The sequence below is a fragment of the Oncorhynchus gorbuscha genome, linkage group LG12 (assembly GCF_021184085.1).
Source record: "Oncorhynchus gorbuscha isolate QuinsamMale2020 ecotype Even-year linkage group LG12, OgorEven_v1.0, whole genome shotgun sequence".
Taxonomy (NCBI): domain Eukaryota; kingdom Metazoa; phylum Chordata; class Actinopteri; order Salmoniformes; family Salmonidae; genus Oncorhynchus; species Oncorhynchus gorbuscha.
In genome coordinates this window covers 382,425-399,207 of record NC_060184.1, presented here as the reverse complement: position 1 = coordinate 399,207, position 16,783 = coordinate 382,425, and the positions used below count along the sequence as shown (strand labels likewise).

The 16,783-nt window shown below is 44.6% G+C and overlaps 1 protein-coding gene across 1 annotated transcript in view; it reads left to right on the top strand.

Moving 5' to 3' along the window:
• The window catches only part of LOC123990446 (ras-related protein Rab-10), a 44,077-nt gene extending 35,874 nt beyond the window's left edge, over window positions 1-8,203 (top strand). The window contains exons 3-6 of the mRNA XM_046290980.1: window positions 660-798; window positions 1,159-1,248; window positions 7,067-7,168; window positions 7,267-8,203. Coding sequence (XP_046146936.1) covers window positions 660-798; window positions 1,159-1,248; window positions 7,067-7,168; window positions 7,267-7,353 — 418 coding nt within the window. The 3' untranslated portion in view covers window positions 7,354-8,203. The remainder of the gene's footprint in view (window positions 1-659; window positions 799-1,158; window positions 1,249-7,066; window positions 7,169-7,266) is intronic.
• The last annotated feature ends 8,580 nt before the right edge of the window (window positions 8,204-16,783 follow it).

Below are 16,783 nucleotides of genomic sequence, written 5' to 3'. Positions count from 1 at the left end.
CACTTCAAAAAGTTATATTACAGATCGAAGAAACATTTGAAACTAAGTACAGAATCAATAATTAGGATGTTTTTAACATATAGCTTCAATAAAGTTCCAACCGGAGTATTCCTTTGCCTTCATGATCAATGGAATGCAAGTGGATACCATGAGGAATGCGCATGGTCAGAAAATGGCTGACAGCCAGACACCTGTACATTCTGTTCTTATTCAGTCCCACAACAAAGTAGAAGTCTCATTCAAATTTCTATAGATGGTTGACATCTAGTGGAACCCCTAGGCAGTGCAACATTAATATCTCAAGGGGATTTCATTGAACTGTGGTGGAATACATACAAAGCTCAGATTTCTCACTTCCTGCCTTGATTTCTCCTCAGGATTTCGCCTGCCATATGAGTTCTGTTATACACAGACACCATTCAAACAGTTTTAGAAACTTAAGTGTTTTCTATCCAATACTACTAATAATATGCATATATTAGCAATTGAGACTGAGGATCAGGCTGTTTTACTTTGGGCAACTTATTCATCCAAGCTACTCTATTGCCCCCCAGCCATAAGAAGTTAACAGGGACACTGCTGGTCAGGAGAGGTGTAAATATAATGTGTTTAACAGGGACACTGCTGGTCAGAGGTTTATATATATATGTGTTTAACAGGGACACAGCTGGTCAGGAGAGGTTCCACACCATCACCACGTCCTACTACCGAGGCGCCATGGGCATCATGCTGGTCTATGACATCACCAACGCCAAGAGCTTCGAGAACATCAGCAAGTGGCTCCGCAACATCGACGAGGTACACATACATACACACATGGACATTATACACACCAATGTTTGAGACCACCTAAAGAGAGACTGGAGAAAATGGCGACAGAGTCAAGACTCAGACCGGGAGGGGGAAATGCCAGTCCAATTCAAGACCATTATTGTAATTTTGTCAAATCACCACCATAGAGTTAAAAATGGCCAGTATTTTTTTTTGTTCATATTTCAGAACAACATATGGATTCTATATAGACATTGATTAATGAAAACATACACACTGAGGGAAAATAGGAACAGTGGGGAACAATGTGCATTGTTGGTTAAGGGCCTGTAAGTAAGTAAGCATTTCACGGTAAGGGTTCGAGTTAGTCTGTAATATGTTTTTCAGCATGCCAATGAGGACGTGGAGAGAATGCTGCTAGGCAACAAGTGTGACATGGAGGACAAGAGGGTGGTACCAAAAGCCAAGGGGGAACAGGTGAGACACAACCCCCACACCAGGGTTTCCGTTATGAAAATGGACATATAGACCGGCAGCATCTACATTTTTCTGACATTTGAGAAACGTATGGGATCAATATGCATTGGGTCCTTAACCTGATTAGGGCGTCCACCCACGTTGCTCAGAATTAAAGAAAACACATTTAGGTTATGGTAATTAATTTTAACAGAACATGCAAGTCGAGGATGGTTGTCCCTACTGGGCACTTTGAAGATATTAGAATAACTGTCCATTTCAAATCAAATTTATTTATATAGCCCTTTGTACATCAGCTGATATCTCAAAGTGCTGTATAGAAACCCAGCCTAAAACCCGAAAGGTGTAGAAGAACGGTGGCTAGGAAGAACTCTCTAGAAAGGCAAAAACCTAGGAAGAAACCGAGAGAGAAACCTAGAGAGGAACCAGGCTATGTGGAGTGGCCAGTCCTCTTCTGGCTGTGCCGGGTGGAGATTATAACAGAACATGGCCAAGATGTTCATAAATGACCAGCTTGGTCAAATAATAATAATCACAGGCAGAACAGTTGAAACTGGAGCAGCAGCAAGGAGTCATCATGTCAGGTAGTCCTAAGGCATGGTCCTAGGGCTCAGGTCCTCCGAGGGAGAGAGAGAGCGAATTAGAGCGAGCAAACTTAAATTCACACAGGGCACTGGATAGGACAGGAGAAGTACTCCAGATATAACAAACTGACCCCCCCCCCCCGATAAATAAACTACTGCAGCATAAATACTGGAGGCTGAGACCGGAGGGGTCAGGAAACACTGTGGCCCCATCTGACGATACTCCCGGAGAGGGCCAAACAGGAAGGATATAACCCCACCCACTTTGCCAAGCACAGCCCCCACACCACTAGAGGGATATCTTCAACCACCAACTTACCATCTTGAGACAAGGCCGAGTATAGCCCACAAAGATCTCCGCCACGGCACAACCCAGGGGGGGGCGCCAACCCAGACAGGAAGATCACATCAGTGACTCAACCCACTCAAGTGACGCACCCCTCCTAGGCCCCTGTAATCGGGTTAGAGGCAGAGAATCCCAGTGGAAAGAGGGGAACCAGCCAGGCAAAGACAACAAGGGCGGTTCGTTGCTCCAGAGCCTTTCCGTTCACCTTCACACTCCTGGGCCAGACTACACTCAATCATATGACCCACTAAAGAGATGAGTCTTCAGTAAAGACTTAAATGTTGAGACCGAGTTTGCGTCTCTCACATGGGTAGGCAGACCATTCCATAAAAATGGAGCTCTATAGGAGAAAGCCCTGCCTCCAGCTGTTTGCTTAGAAATTCTAGGGACAATTAGGAGGCCTGTGTCTTGTGAACGTACGTGTAGGTATGTACGGCAGGACCAAATCAGAGAGATGGGTAGGAGCAAGCCCATGTAATGCTTTAGGTTAGCAGTAAAACCTTGAAATCAGCCCTTGCCTTGACAGGAAGCCAGTGTAGGGAGGCTAGCACTGGAGTAATATGATCAAATTTTTTGGTTCTAGTCAGCATTCTAGCAGCCGTATTTAGCACTAACTGAAGTTTATTTAGTGCTTTATCCGGGTAGCCGGAAAGTAGAGCATTGCTGTAGTCGAACCTAGAAGTGACATTATCATGGATGAATTTTTCGGCATCATTTTTGGACAAAGTTTCTGATTTTTGCAATGTTAGATGGAAAAAATCTTTCCTTGAAACAGTTGATATATTCTTCAAAAGAGAGATCAGGGTCCAGAGTAGTGCTGAGGTCCTTCAGTTTTATTTGAGACGACTGTACAAACATTAAGATTAATTGTCAGATTCAACAGAAGATCTCTTTGTTTCTTGGGACCTAGAACAAGCATCTGTTTTGTCCGAGTTTAAAAGTAGAAAGTTTGCAGCCATCCACTTCCTAATATCTGAAACGCATGCTTCTAGCGAGGGCAATTTTGGGGCTTCACCATGTTTCATTGAAATGTACAGCTTGTGTGTCATCCGCATAGCAGTGAAAGTTAACATTATGTTTTCGAATGACATCCCCAAGAGGTAAAATATATAGTGAAAACAATAGTGGTCCTAAAACAGAACCTTGAGGAACACCAAAATTTACAGTTGATTTGTCAGAGGACAAACCATTCAGAGACAAACTGATATCTTTCCGACAGATAAGATCTAAACCAGGCTAGAACTTGTCCGTGTAGACCAATTTGGGTTTCCAATCTCTCTGAAAGAATGTGGTGATCGATGGTATCAAAAGCAGCACTAAGGTCTAGGAGCACAAGGACAGATGCAGAGCCTTGGTCTGATGCCATTAAAAGTTAATTTACCACCTTAACAAGTACAGTCTCAGTGCTATGATGGGGTCTAAAACCAGACAAGCATTTCGTATACATTGTTTGTCTTCAGGAAGGCAGTGAGTTGCTGCGCAACAGCCTTTTCTAAAGAATTTGAGAGGAACAGAAGATTCTATATAGGCCGATTTTATAGTTTTAAAAATATTTTTGGCTTTTTCAAGAGAGGCTTTATTACTGCCACTTTTAGTGAGTTTGGTACACATCCAGTGGATAGAGAGCCGTTTATTATGTTCAACATAGGAGGGCCAAGCACAGGAAGCAGCTCTTTCAGTAGTTTAGTTGGAATAGGGTCGGTCCAGTGCCGTTTGAAGGTTTAGATGCCCGGATTATTTTCATTGTGTCAAGATATATAGTACTAAAACACTTGAGCGTCTCTCTTTATCCTAGGTCCTGGCAGAGTTGTGCAGACTCAGGACAACCGAGCTTTGAAGGAATACGCAGATTTAAAGAGGAGTCTTTAATTTGCTTTCTAATAATCATGATCTTTTCCTCAAAGAAGTTCATGAATTTATCACTGCTGAAATGAAAGCCATCCTCTCTTGGGGAATGCTGCTTTTTAGTTAGTTTTGCGACAGTATCAAAAAGGAATTTCGGACTGTTCTTATTTTCCTCAATTAAGTTGAAAAAATAGGATGATCGCGAAGCAGTAAGGGCTCTTCGATACTGCACGGTACTGTCTTTCCAAGCTAGTCGGAAGACTTCCAGTTTGGTGTGGCACCATTTCCGTTCCAATTTTCTGGAAGCTTGCTTCAGAAGTCTGGTATTTTCTGTATACCAGGGAGCAAGTTTCTTATGAGATGTTTTTAGGGGTGCAACTGCATCTAGGCATCTAGGGTATTGCGCAAGGTTTAATTGAGTTCCTCAGTTAGGTGGTTAACTGATTTTTGTCCTCTGTCGTCCTTGGGTAGACAGAGGGAATCTGGAAGGACATCAACGAATCTTTGTGTTGTCTGTGAATTTATAGCACGACTTTTGATGTTCCTTGATTGTGTTCTGAGCAGATTATTTGTTACAATTGTAAACGTTATAAAATGTACCTTCAGTCAACAATACGAGTAATGAACAGCTCAATCACTAGCTTATGTATAGGCAGTGAGTTTCAAGTTAGGGGAAGCAAATTTTCAAAATAATGCACATTTTATAATAAAGCATTCCAGGCATCATCACATTTGCAGACTAGACTACTATTCATAGTCATCTTGTTTATGTTGTCCATATAATAGACCAATGAGAAGGGGAGACACTATGATGTCCACATAATAGACCAATGAGAAGAGGAGACACTAATATGTGGTCCATATAATAGACCAATGAGAAGGGGAGACACTGTTGTCCATATATTAGACCAATGACAACGGGAGACACCATGACGTTGTCCATATAATAGACCAATGGGAAGGGGAGACACTAATCTATTATGACGTTCATCTATACGTTTCAGCGTCACTGACTCAACACTGATGGCGTGAATATGACTGGTTTTAGGAAACTAGGCGTATGTCTTGCGTCACTACTTCACAAGAGAGACATTTGAACGTTAACGTTAACTTGAACCTAGTAGCCACAGAAAGTCAGCAACCTTCCCGCTAGCCATGACTGGCTGAGATAATGAGTGGGCTGGACATGCCGATAGATGAGTTCTGATTGGTCTGCCATGTAGCTGCCTTGTGTCTATAATATGAGCTGCTCAGTATGTGTAGGTAATCCTTTCTAACGCAGCTGTTTGAAAGATATCACAGTTGCACTTCCGGCGCCGACAGAGATGGCCGCCTCGCTTCGCGTTCCTAGGAAACTGCAGTTTGTTTTTTTACGTGCTATTTCTTACATTAGTACCCCAGGTCATCTTAGGTTTCATTACATACAGTCGAGAAGAACTACTGAATATAAGATCAGCGTCAACTCACCATCAGTACCATCAGTACGACCAAGAATATGTTTTCTGCGACGCGGATCCTGTGTTCTGCCTTACAAACAGGACAACGGAATGGATCGCATGCAGCGACCCAAAAAAACGACTCAGAAAAAGAGGGAAACGTAGCGGTCTTCTGGTCAGACTCCGGACAAGGGCATATCAGGCACCACTCCACCGCATTCTTCTTGCCAATGTCCAGTCTCTTGACAACAAGGTTGATGAAATCTGGGCAAGGGTAGCATTCCAGAGGGACATCAGACTGCAACGTTCTCTGCTTCACGGAAACATGGCTTACTGGGAAGACGCTATGTTAGTGGTGGCTGTTTAACAGTCTGATGGCCTTGAGATAGAAGCTGTTTTTCAGTCTCTCGGTCCCAGCTTTGATGCACCTGTACTGACCTCGCCTTCTGGATGATAGCGGGGTGAACAGGCAGTGGCTCGGGTGGTTGCTGACCTTGATGATCTTTATGGCCTTCCCGTAACATCGGGTGGTGTAGGTGTCCTGGAGGGCAGGTAGTTTGCCCCCGGTGATGCGTTGTGCAGACCTCACTACCCTCTGTAGAGCCTTACGTTTGAGGGCGGCGCAGTTGCCGTACCAGGCGGTGATACAGCCCTCCAGGATGCTCTCGATTGTGCATCTGTAGAAGTTTGTGAGTGCTTTTGGTGACAAGCATAATTTCTTCAGCCTCCCGAGGTTAAAGAGGCGCTGCTGCGCCTTCTTCACAACGCTGTCAGTGTGAGTGGACCAATTCAGTTGGTCTGATGTGTATGCCGAGGAACTTAAAACTTGCTACCCTCTCCACTACTGTTCCATCGATGTGGATAGGGGGGTGTTCCCTCTGCTGTTTCCTGAAGTCCACAATCATCTCCTTAGTTTTGTTGACGTTGAGTGTGAGGTTATTTTCCTGACACCACACTCCGAGGGCCCTCACCTCCTCCCTGTAGGCCGTTTTGTTAAGTCACACCAGTTATTTGAAATACATTCCAGGTTACTACCTCATGAAACTGGTTGAGAGAATGCCAAAAGTATGCAAAGCTGTCAAGGCAAAGGGTGGCTACTTTGAAAAATCTAAAATGTATTTAGATTTTTTTTAACACTTTGTTTGGTTACTACATGATTCCATGTTATTTCATAGTTTTGATGTTTTCACTATTATTCTACAATGTAAAACCCTGGAAAGAGTAGGTGTCAACTTTTGACTGGTACTGTGTATACACATGCATACATACAGCGTGGATTACACTAGCTTGATCTTGTGCAACACAAGAACACACACACAGTTAAAGGTTGTAAGGAAACCTGAGTCCTGTCTCACAGGAGACTTGCCTTATTTTGGGACCAACCCTCTAATATTTTCATTTAATCTCTTGCTCTCTCTCTGTCTCTCTGTCTCTTGCTCTCTCTCTGTCTCTCTGTCTCTCTGTCTCTCTGTCTCTCTGTCTCTCTGTCTCTCTGTGTCTCTGTGTCTCTGTCTCTCTGTCTCTCTGTGTCTCTGTCTCTCTGTGTCTCTGTCTCTCTGTGTCTCTGTCTCTCTGTGTCTCTGTCTCTCTCTCGCTCTCTCTCGCAGATTGCCAGAGAACATGGTATTAGGTTTTTTGAGACTAGTGCCAAGGCCAACATCAGCATCGAGAAGGCTTTCCTCACGCTAGCAGAAGACATCCTCAGGAAGGTGTGTAATAATGGTGTCGATGGAATGTTTCTATGCATAGTGTGTGTGTGGTATATATATATATATATATATATATATAACGTGGGTGTGTGTTGCAGACGCCCGTCAAAGAGCCCAACAGTGAAAACGTGGACATCAGCGGTGGGAGTGGAGTCACAGGATGGAAGAGCAAGTGCTGCAGTTAGAACAACCCTGTCTGTCCCTCACACACTAACGCACGGAAGCACACACACTCTCTCTAACCGCTAACTCAGTCTCTCTAACACTCGTCCCCTCTATCTGTTCTCTCTCTATCTCCATCTGTTCTCACTGACAATAAACCACTTCAGTCTTCTGTTCCCACCCCCATGGTCTTCCCCCCCCCCCCCCCCCCCTCATGGTCTGATGTCATCTTTCTGAAAATCAGTTTTGGTAATAAGAGATCATGTTTCCTGTTTATTTTAAAGGTTGCAAAATGCAAGTCAAAAAGTCAGTCACCTTTTTAATCTTTTCTTTGCCTGAGTCCACCGGGTCCCCTCACGTCAGTCAGGAAAATACATAAAATAAAAAAAATAAAAAGACAAATGTAGGACTAACATTTTGTACACTAGTGGGTTTCTGAGATGTGTTGGGTCATTTTGAGTTTTGTAACTGAGGGTTTATTTTGTCCTGTGCCTTATATGGAAGACGGGGGCGGAGCCACATCCACCCAATAAAATTTGTTTAATCTTCTTGCTCCTCCCATAGTGAGGCCCAGCAGAAAGGTTTGAATTTCTCCTCCAACCAGAGAACAGCTTGTTAGGATGTCTGCTCCAACCAGAGAACAGCTTGTTAGGATGTCTGCTTAACGATGGGGGATTGTTTTACATTTGGATTTATTTTCCTTTATTTGGGGTTTAATTTTTCATGCATGCAGATGTTTGGGTTGGAAGCGTTTGTAATACGTTGTTTCTGTAATGTTGGAACACTCTCTCGGTTGTATGGAAGGAGATTGAACGTTCTCAAGAAAATTCAAACAGTTTTGCAGATCCATTAAAAATAAGCTTGTTTAAGTTACTGGACTCGCTGGTGTGTTTCTGTTCATTACCGTGCTCCTTAGTGTGTCTGACAGAGCATGTTAGCTTGGTGCTACCGGCCTGTTCATTGGGTTCAACATTGTGTTTTACCATGGATGAAGTGAAAGGAATGGTAAACACAGTGATCACGCTGGTTCCACCAGGCTAAAGGAGAATCCCAATTGTTTTTTCTTCCCTCACCTCTGCTTCCCCTCTGTCCTCTGCTTCCCCTGTGTCCTCTGCTTGCCCTCTGCTTGCCCTCTGCTTGCCCTCTGCTTGCCCTCTGCTTGCCTCTGTCCTCTGCTTGTCCTCTGCTTGCCTGCTTCCGCTGTGTCCTCTGCTTCCGCTGTGTCCTCTGCTTCCGCTGTGTCCTCTGCTTCCGCTGTGTCCCTCTGTCCTCTGCCTGTCCTCTGCTCTCTGCCTGTGCCCTCTGCTTGCCCTCTGCTTGCCTCTGTCCTCTGCCTGTCCTCTGCTTGCCCTCTGCTTGCCTCTGTCCTCTGCCTGCCCTCTGCTTGCCTCTGTCCTCTGCCTGTCCTCTGCTTGCCCTCTGCTTGCCTCTGTCCTCTGCCTGTCCTCTGCTTGCCCTCTGCTTGCCCTCTGCTTGCCTCTTTGGGGGGGAAAACAAGTGAACGGTAATCAAGGAGAGGAAACATTGAAACAAATGCCCTTGTATGAAATTATTCCTCCACTCTTGGGGGCACCATCTAGGTGGTCATTTGATTAGATGTTCAGGGGTCTTATGACCTGGGGTTAGAAGCTGTTTCGTAGCCTCTTGGACCTAGACTTGGTGCTCCGGTACCGCTTGCCGTGCAGTAGCAGAGAGAACAGTCTATGACTAGGGTGGCTGGAGTCCATGACAATTTTTAGGGCCTTCCTGACACTGCCTGGTATAGGTCCTGGATGGCCAGAAGCTTAGCCCAGGTGATGTACAGGGCCGTATGCACTTCCCTCTGTAGAGCCTTGTGGTCGGAGGCTGAGCAGTTGCCACACCAGGCAGTGATGCAATTCACATAGGAATGTGTAGATTGTCATTCTCATTGAAAGGAAGTCTAAGAAGTGGTAGATCTGTTCTATGTGTGTTTTTCTATTTCAATTTGCATCTTATACTTTCGGTTTTGAACACAAGATTCAAACAGCTGAAAATAGGATATTTTTGGTTATAGAAAATATATTTCACAGCTGTTTAGATGGTACAATGATAATCTACTCTATACTTGAATTTTAGCAACCAGGAAATGGCAATTTAAAAAAAAATAACCCAAGATCGATCAGCATGGCATTAGCAATAGGAGAAAATAAACCATAGTGCAGAACAAGCAAGGAGGTGGGTGGAGCCAAGCACGAGCTAGTGAGGTCCTATTAGCACATTCTAGCATTATTAGTTTTTCCATTCGGGAACACCTACTCTGAAGGCACCAGCCAATCTTGGGGGTTGGGATCATAACATGGTTCAGCTCATCTCTGCAGCGAGAGCAGGCTAAAAAGGTTGGACTCCTGAATTCCTCCAGGACTGTTTTGAGTCCACTGACTGGATGACGGACAGCACCAATGACCTGGAAGAGGCAGCGGATACAGTCTCTGAGTACATCCGTTTCTCTGAGGATCTTGTTATTCCCAAAAAGAAAATGAACATCTTCCTCAATAATAAACAGTGGGTAACTCTGGAATTAAAAGAGCTCCTATACCAGAAAAAACAAGGAGTCTCAAAAAGCAAGGAGTGCAAGGCAAATTAAAGAACCTTTCACCTCTGGTAACAGCTTGTAGACTTGTTTACGTGCTGCTGTGTGTTTTGTTGCTACCTGCCAACTTTATGGTTTTTTTACTTAATTACCATTTTATATTTTTCCCTCGCTCTACTTTTTTCATTAAACTTTTCCACCCCAGACACTTTATCTGGCCGTGGTTCGTCACGACCTCCACCAGCCGATGCTAAGTCGGAACATTAACATGATGCCTTCTAATTGCAGTCGCTGTACTCATAATATACAGGAGAACGATCGCCTTACGGCGAGGATAGCCGTGCTGCATGCCCAGCTTCAGACGCAATTGTTAGGCAAGGGTAATTTAACTCTAGGAAGGATGAAACCGCGTCTGTGCCACCAGTAAGTACAGATCGTAGTATAAATCCTCTCACACAGTCCCCGCAGCCGGACAACTTTCTCAAGGCTTCTGGAAGGAAATGCTGAAGGAATGCTCAACCGGTGTCGCTCATACAGCCGGCAGAAACTTTCAACCGGTTTTCCCCATTAAGCAATGAGTCGCAGTCAGAGTCCGAACCTTCTCTTGTCTTCTCTTATCTCGACTCCTCCCGTTACGGGGGCTTATACATCAAACAACTTCATTCGTTAGACTTAAAATGAATCATCCAGCGATCATACACTGTTTACCAGGGCTACGGACGTTAAGGCTAATCTGAAGATAGTGCTGGCTCAAGCTAAAATTGGTGAGTGTAAAGAGTATAGGGATATTGCTATCCACTTTGGCACCAACGATGTTAGGATGAAACCATCAGAGGTCACCAAGAGGTCACGTAGCTTCAGCGTGTAAATCAGTTAGAAAGACGTGCCGGCATCGAGTAATTGTCTCTGGCCCCCTCCCAGCTAGGGGGAGTGATGAGCTCTACAGCAGTCTCAACTCAATTTCTGGTTGAAAACTGTTTTCTGCCCCTCCCGAAAGATAACATTTGTCAATAATTGGCCCTCTTTCTGGGACTCGCCAGAAAGCCTGGCCTGTTGAGGAGTGACGGACTCCATCCTAGCTGGAGGAATGCTCTCATCTATGAACAAGACAGGGCTCTAACTCCACAATGAGATAGGGTGTAGGCCAGGCAGCAGGATGTTAGCCAGCCACTTTAATATTCACAGGGAAAAGTCCACAGACCCACTCCAAAAGGCTTTCGGAGCCGTCGTTGACTCAGTGGCTTTTGTCCAACATGTCTCTGGACCTACTGACTGCCACAGTTTTTCCAACTAAATTGAGGAGAATAAGAACAATTCAAAATGTCTTTTTGACACCGTCACAAAGCGAACTACGAAGCAGCAGAGGAGTAGTAGAGGAGGGCTTTCACTACAGCAGTAATAAAGAAGCAGTAGAGGAGGGCTTTCACTACAGCAGTAATAAAGAAGCAGTAGAGGAGTAGTAGAGGAGGGCTTTCACTACAGCAGTAATAAAGAAGCAGTAGAGGAGGGCTTTCACTTCAGCAGTAATAAAGAAGCAGCAGAGGAGTAGTAGAGGAGGGCTTTCACTTCAGCAGTAATAAAGAAGCAGCAGAGGAGTAGTAGAGGAGGGCTTTCACTCAGCAGTAATAAAGAAGCAGTAGAGGAGGGCTTTCACTTCAGCAGTAATAAAGAAGCAGTAGAGGAGGGCTTTCACTACAGCAGTAATAAAGAAGCAGTAGAGGAGGGCTTTCACTTCAGCAGTAATAAAGAAGTAGTAGAGGAGGGCTTTCACTACAGCAGTAATAAAGAAGCAGTAGAGGAGGGCTTTCACTACAGCAGTAATAAAGAAGCAGTAGAGGAGGGCTTTCACTACAGCAGTAATAAAGAAAGCAGTAGAGGAGGGCTTTCACTTACAGCAGTAATAAAGAAGCAGCAGAGGAGGGCTTTCACTTCACAGCAGTAATAAAGAAGCAGTAAAGAGGAGGGCTTTCACTTCAGCAGTAATAAAGAAGCAGTAGAGGAGGGCTTTCACTACAGCAGTAATAAAGAAGCAGTAGAGGAGGGCTTTCACTACAGCAGTAATAAAGAAGCAGTAGTGGAGGGCTTTCACTACAGCAGTAATAAAGAAGCAGTAGAGGAGGGCTTTCACTTCAGCAGTAATAAAGGAGTAGTAGAGGAGGGCTTTCACTACAGCAGTAATAAAGAAGCAGTAGAGGAGGGCTTTCACTTCAGCAGTAATAAAGAAGCAGCAGAGGAGTAGTAGAGGAGGGCTTTCACTTCAGCAGTAATAAATAAGCAGCATTCCCCAACAGAGGAGGGCTTTCACTTCAGCAGTAATAAAGAAGCAGCATTCCCCAACAGAGGAGGGCTTTCACTTCAGCAGTAATAAAGAAGCAGCATTCCCCAACAGAGGAGGGCTTTCACTTCAGCAGTAATAAAGAAGCAGCATTCCCCAACAGAGGAGGGCTTTCACTTCAGCAGTAATAAAGAAGCAGCATTCCCCAACAGAGGAGGGCTTTCACTTCAGCAGTAATAAAGAAGCAGCATTCCCCAACAGAGGAGGGCTTTCACTTCAGCAGTAATAAAGAAGCAGCATTCCCCAACAGAGGATGGCTTTCACTTCAGCAGTAATAAAGAAGCAGCATTCCCCAACAGAGGAGGGCTTTCACTTCAGCAGTAATAAAGAAGCAGCATTCCCCAACAGAGGATGGCTTTCACTTCAGCAGTAATAAAGAAGCAGCATTCCCCAACAGAGGATGGCTTTCACTTCAGCAGTAATAAAGAAGCAGCATTCCCCAACAGAGGAGGGCTTTCACTTCAGCAGTAATAAATAAGCAGCATTCCCCAACAGAGGAGGGCTTTCACTTCAGCAGTAATAAAGAAGCAGCATTCCCCAACAGAGGAGGGCTTTCACTTCAGCAGTAATAAAGAAGCAGCATTCCCCAACAGAGGAGGGCTTTCACTTCAGCAGTAATAAAGAAGCAGCATTCCCCAACAGAGGAGGGCTTTCACTTCAGCAGTAATAAAGAAGCAGCATTCCCCAACAGAGGAGGGCTTTCACTTCAGCAGTAATAAAGAAGCAGCATTCCCCAACAGAGGAGGGCTTTCACTTCAGCAGTAATAAAGAAGCAGCATTCCCCAACAGAGGAGGGCTTTCACTTCAGCAGTAATAAAGAAGCAGCATTCCCCAACAGAGGAGGGCTTTCACTCAGCAGTTCAGCAGTAATAAAGAAGCAGCATTCCCCAACAGAGGAGGGCTTTCACTTCAGCAGTAATAAATAAGCAGCATTCCCCAACAGAGGAGGGCTTTCACTTCAGCAGTAATAAAGAAGCAGCATTCCCCAACAGAGGAGGGCTTTCACTTCAGCAGTAATAAAGAAGCAGCATTCCCCAACAGAGGAGGGCTTTCACTTCAGCAGTAATAAAGAAGCAGCATTCCCCAACAGAGGATGGCTTTCACTTCAGCAGTAATAAAGAAGCAGCATTCCCCAACAGAGGATGGCTTTCACTTCAGCAGTAATAAAGAAGCAGCATTCCCCAACAGAGGAGGGCTTTCACTTCAGCAGTAATACATTCATTAACTTCTTTGAGGAAAAGATCATCATCATTAGAAAGCTAATTAAAGACTCCTCTTTAAATTAGCGTATTCCTTCAAAGCTCAGTTGTCCTGACTCTGCACAACTCTGCCAGGACCTAGGATCAAGAGAGACACTGAAGTTTTTTAATACTATATCTCTTGACACATTGATGAAAATAATCATGGCCTCTAAACCTTCAAGCTGCATACTGGACCCTATTCCAAATAAACTACTGAAAGAGCTGCTTCCTGTGCTTGGCCCTCCTATGTTGAACATAATAAACGGCTCTCTATCCACCGGATGTGTACCAAACTCACTAAAAGTGGCAGTAATAAAGCCTCTCTTGAAAAAGCCAAAAAACTATATATATATATAAAGACTATATATCGGCCTATATCAAATCTTCTGTTCCTCTCAAAATTTTTAGAAAATTGCGCAGCAACTCACTGCCTTCCTGAAGACAAACAATGTATACGAAATGCTTCAGTCTGGTTTTAGACCCCATCATAGCACTGAGATTGCACTTGTGAAGGTGGTAAATTACCTTTTAATGGTGTCAGACCGAGGCTCTGCATCTGTCCTCGTTGCTCCTAGACCTTAGTGCTGCTTTTGACACCATCGATCACCACATTCTTTTGGAGAGATTGGAAACCCAAATTGGTCTACACGGTCAAGTTCTGGCCTGGTTTAGATCTTATCTGTCGGAAAGATATCAGTTTGTCTCTGTGGATGGTTTGTCCTCTGCCAAATCAACTGTAAGTTTCAGTGTTCCTCAAGGGTCTGTTTTAGGACCACTTGTTTTCACTATGTATTTTACCTCTTGGTGATGTCAATCAGAAAACATAATGTTAACTTTCACTGCTATGCGGATGATACACAGCTGTACATTTCAATGAAACATGGTGAAGCCCCAAAATTGACCTCGCTAGAAGCCTGTGTTTCAGACATAAGGAAGTGGATGGCTGCAAACCTTCTACTTTTAAACTCGGACAAAACTGAGATGGTTTTGTCCCATCTTCTGTTGAATCTGACAATGAATCTTGATGGTTGTAGAGTCTCAAATAAAACTGTGAAGGACCTCGGGTGTTACTCTGGACCCTGTTCTCTCTTTTGACGAACATATCAAGACTATTTCAAGGACAGCATTTTTCCATCTTCGTAACATAAAAATCACTTGTAAGCACGTGTAGGTACACTACCATTCAAAAGTTTGGGGTCACTTAGAAATCTCCTTATTTTCTAAAGAAAATCTTTTTTTTTGTCCATTAAAATAACATCAAATTGATCAGAAATACAGTGTAGACGTTGTTAATGTTGTAAATTACTTTTGTAGCTGGAAACGGCAGAATATGGAATAACTACATTTGCGTACAGAGGCCCATTATTAGCAACCATCACTCCTGTGTTCCAATGGCACTTTGTGTTAGCTAATCCAAGTTTATAATTTTAAAAGGTTAATTTATCATTAGAAAACCCTTTTACAATTATGTTAGCACAGCTGAAGACTGATGTGCTGATTAAAAAGCAATAAAACTGGCCTTCTTTAGACTTGTTGAGTATCTGGAGCATTAGCATTTGTGGCTTTGATTACAGGCTCAAAATGGCCAGAAACAAAGACCTTCTGAAACTCATCAGTCTATTCTTGTTCTGAGAAATGAAGGCTATTCCATGCGAGAAATTGCCAGGAAACATAGGATCTCATGCAACGCTGTGTACTACTCCCTTCACAGAACAGTGCAAACTGGCTCCAACCAGAATAGAAGGAGTGGGAGGCCCCAGTGCACAACTGAGCAATAGGACAAGTACATTAGAATGTTTAGTTTGAGAAACAGACACCTCACAAGTCATCAACTGGCAGCTTCATTAAATAGTACCCACAAAACACCAGTCTCAACGTCAACAGTGAAGAGGCGACTTCGGGATGCTGGCCTTCTAGGCAGAGTTGCAAAGAAAAAAACATAGCTTGGTGGTAGTTTAACTCAATTCAGAGTTCCTCTATCCAGTGTCTGTGTTCTTTTGCCCATCTGAATCTTTTCCTTTTATTGGCCAATCTGAGATATGGCTTTTTCTTTGCAACTCTGCCTAGAAGGCCAGCATCCCGGAGTCGCCTCTTCACTTTTGAAGTTGAGACTGGTGTTTTGTGGGTACTATTTAATGAAGCTGCCAGTTGAGGACTTGTGAGGTGTCTGTTTCTCAAACTAAACACTCTAATGTACTTGTCCTATTGCTCAGTTGTGCACCGAGAGACTGGTGTTGTTATTTTAATGGGAAAAAAATGTGCTTTTCTTTCACAACAAGACCATTTCCAAGTTCGCCCAAACTTTTGAACGGTAGTGTACCTACACGTGCGCTACAGTCACAAGGTGCCTGTTCACAAGGTGCAGGCCTCCTTACTGTCCCTAGAATTTCTAAGCAAACAGCTGGAGGCAGGGCTTTCTATTACAGAGCTCCTTTTTTTATGGAATGGTCTGCCTATCCATGTGAGAGACGTAGACTCGGTCTCGACCTTTAAGTCTTTATTGAAGACTCATCTCTTCAGTAGGTCCTATGTTTGAGTGTAGTCTAGCCCAGAAGTGTGAAGGTGAACGGAAAGGCCCTGGGGCAACGAACCGCCCTTGCTGTCTTCCTGACCGGTTCCCCTCTTTCCACTGGGATTCTCTGTTTCTAACTCTATTACGGGGGCTGAGTCACTGGCTTGCTGGTGCTCTTGCATCCCGTCCCTAGGAGGGGTGCGCCATTTGAGTGGGTTGTTGCGCTGCATTCCGCCCTACAGGGTGGTATGCCCTGTAGCCCTGACATCTGTATTCCGCCCTGCAGGGTGGTAAGCGGCCCTGAAGCCCTGACATCTGTATTCCGCCCTGCAGGGTGGTAAGCTGCCCTGAAGCCCTGACATCTGTATTCCGCCCTGCAGGGTGGTAAGCTGCCCTGAAGCCCTGACATCTGTATTCCGCCCTGCAGGGTGGTATGCTGCCCTGACATCTGTATTCTGTCCTGCAGGGTGATATGCTGCCCTGACATCTGTATTCCGTCTTGCAGGGTGGTATGCTGCCCTGACATCTGTATTCCGCCCTGCAGGGTGGTATGGTGCCCTGTATCCCTGACATCTATATTCCGCCCTGCAGGGTGGTAAGCTGCCCTGTAGCCCTGACATCTGTATTCCGCCCTGCAGGGTGGCATGCTGCCCTGACATCTATATTCCGCCCTGCAGGGTGGTATGCTGCCCTGACATCTGTATTCTGTCCTGCAGGGTGGTATGCTGCCCTTTAGCCCTGACATCTGTATTCCGTCCTGCAGGGTGGTATGTTGCCCTGTAGCCCTGACATCTGTATTCCGTCCTGCAGGGTG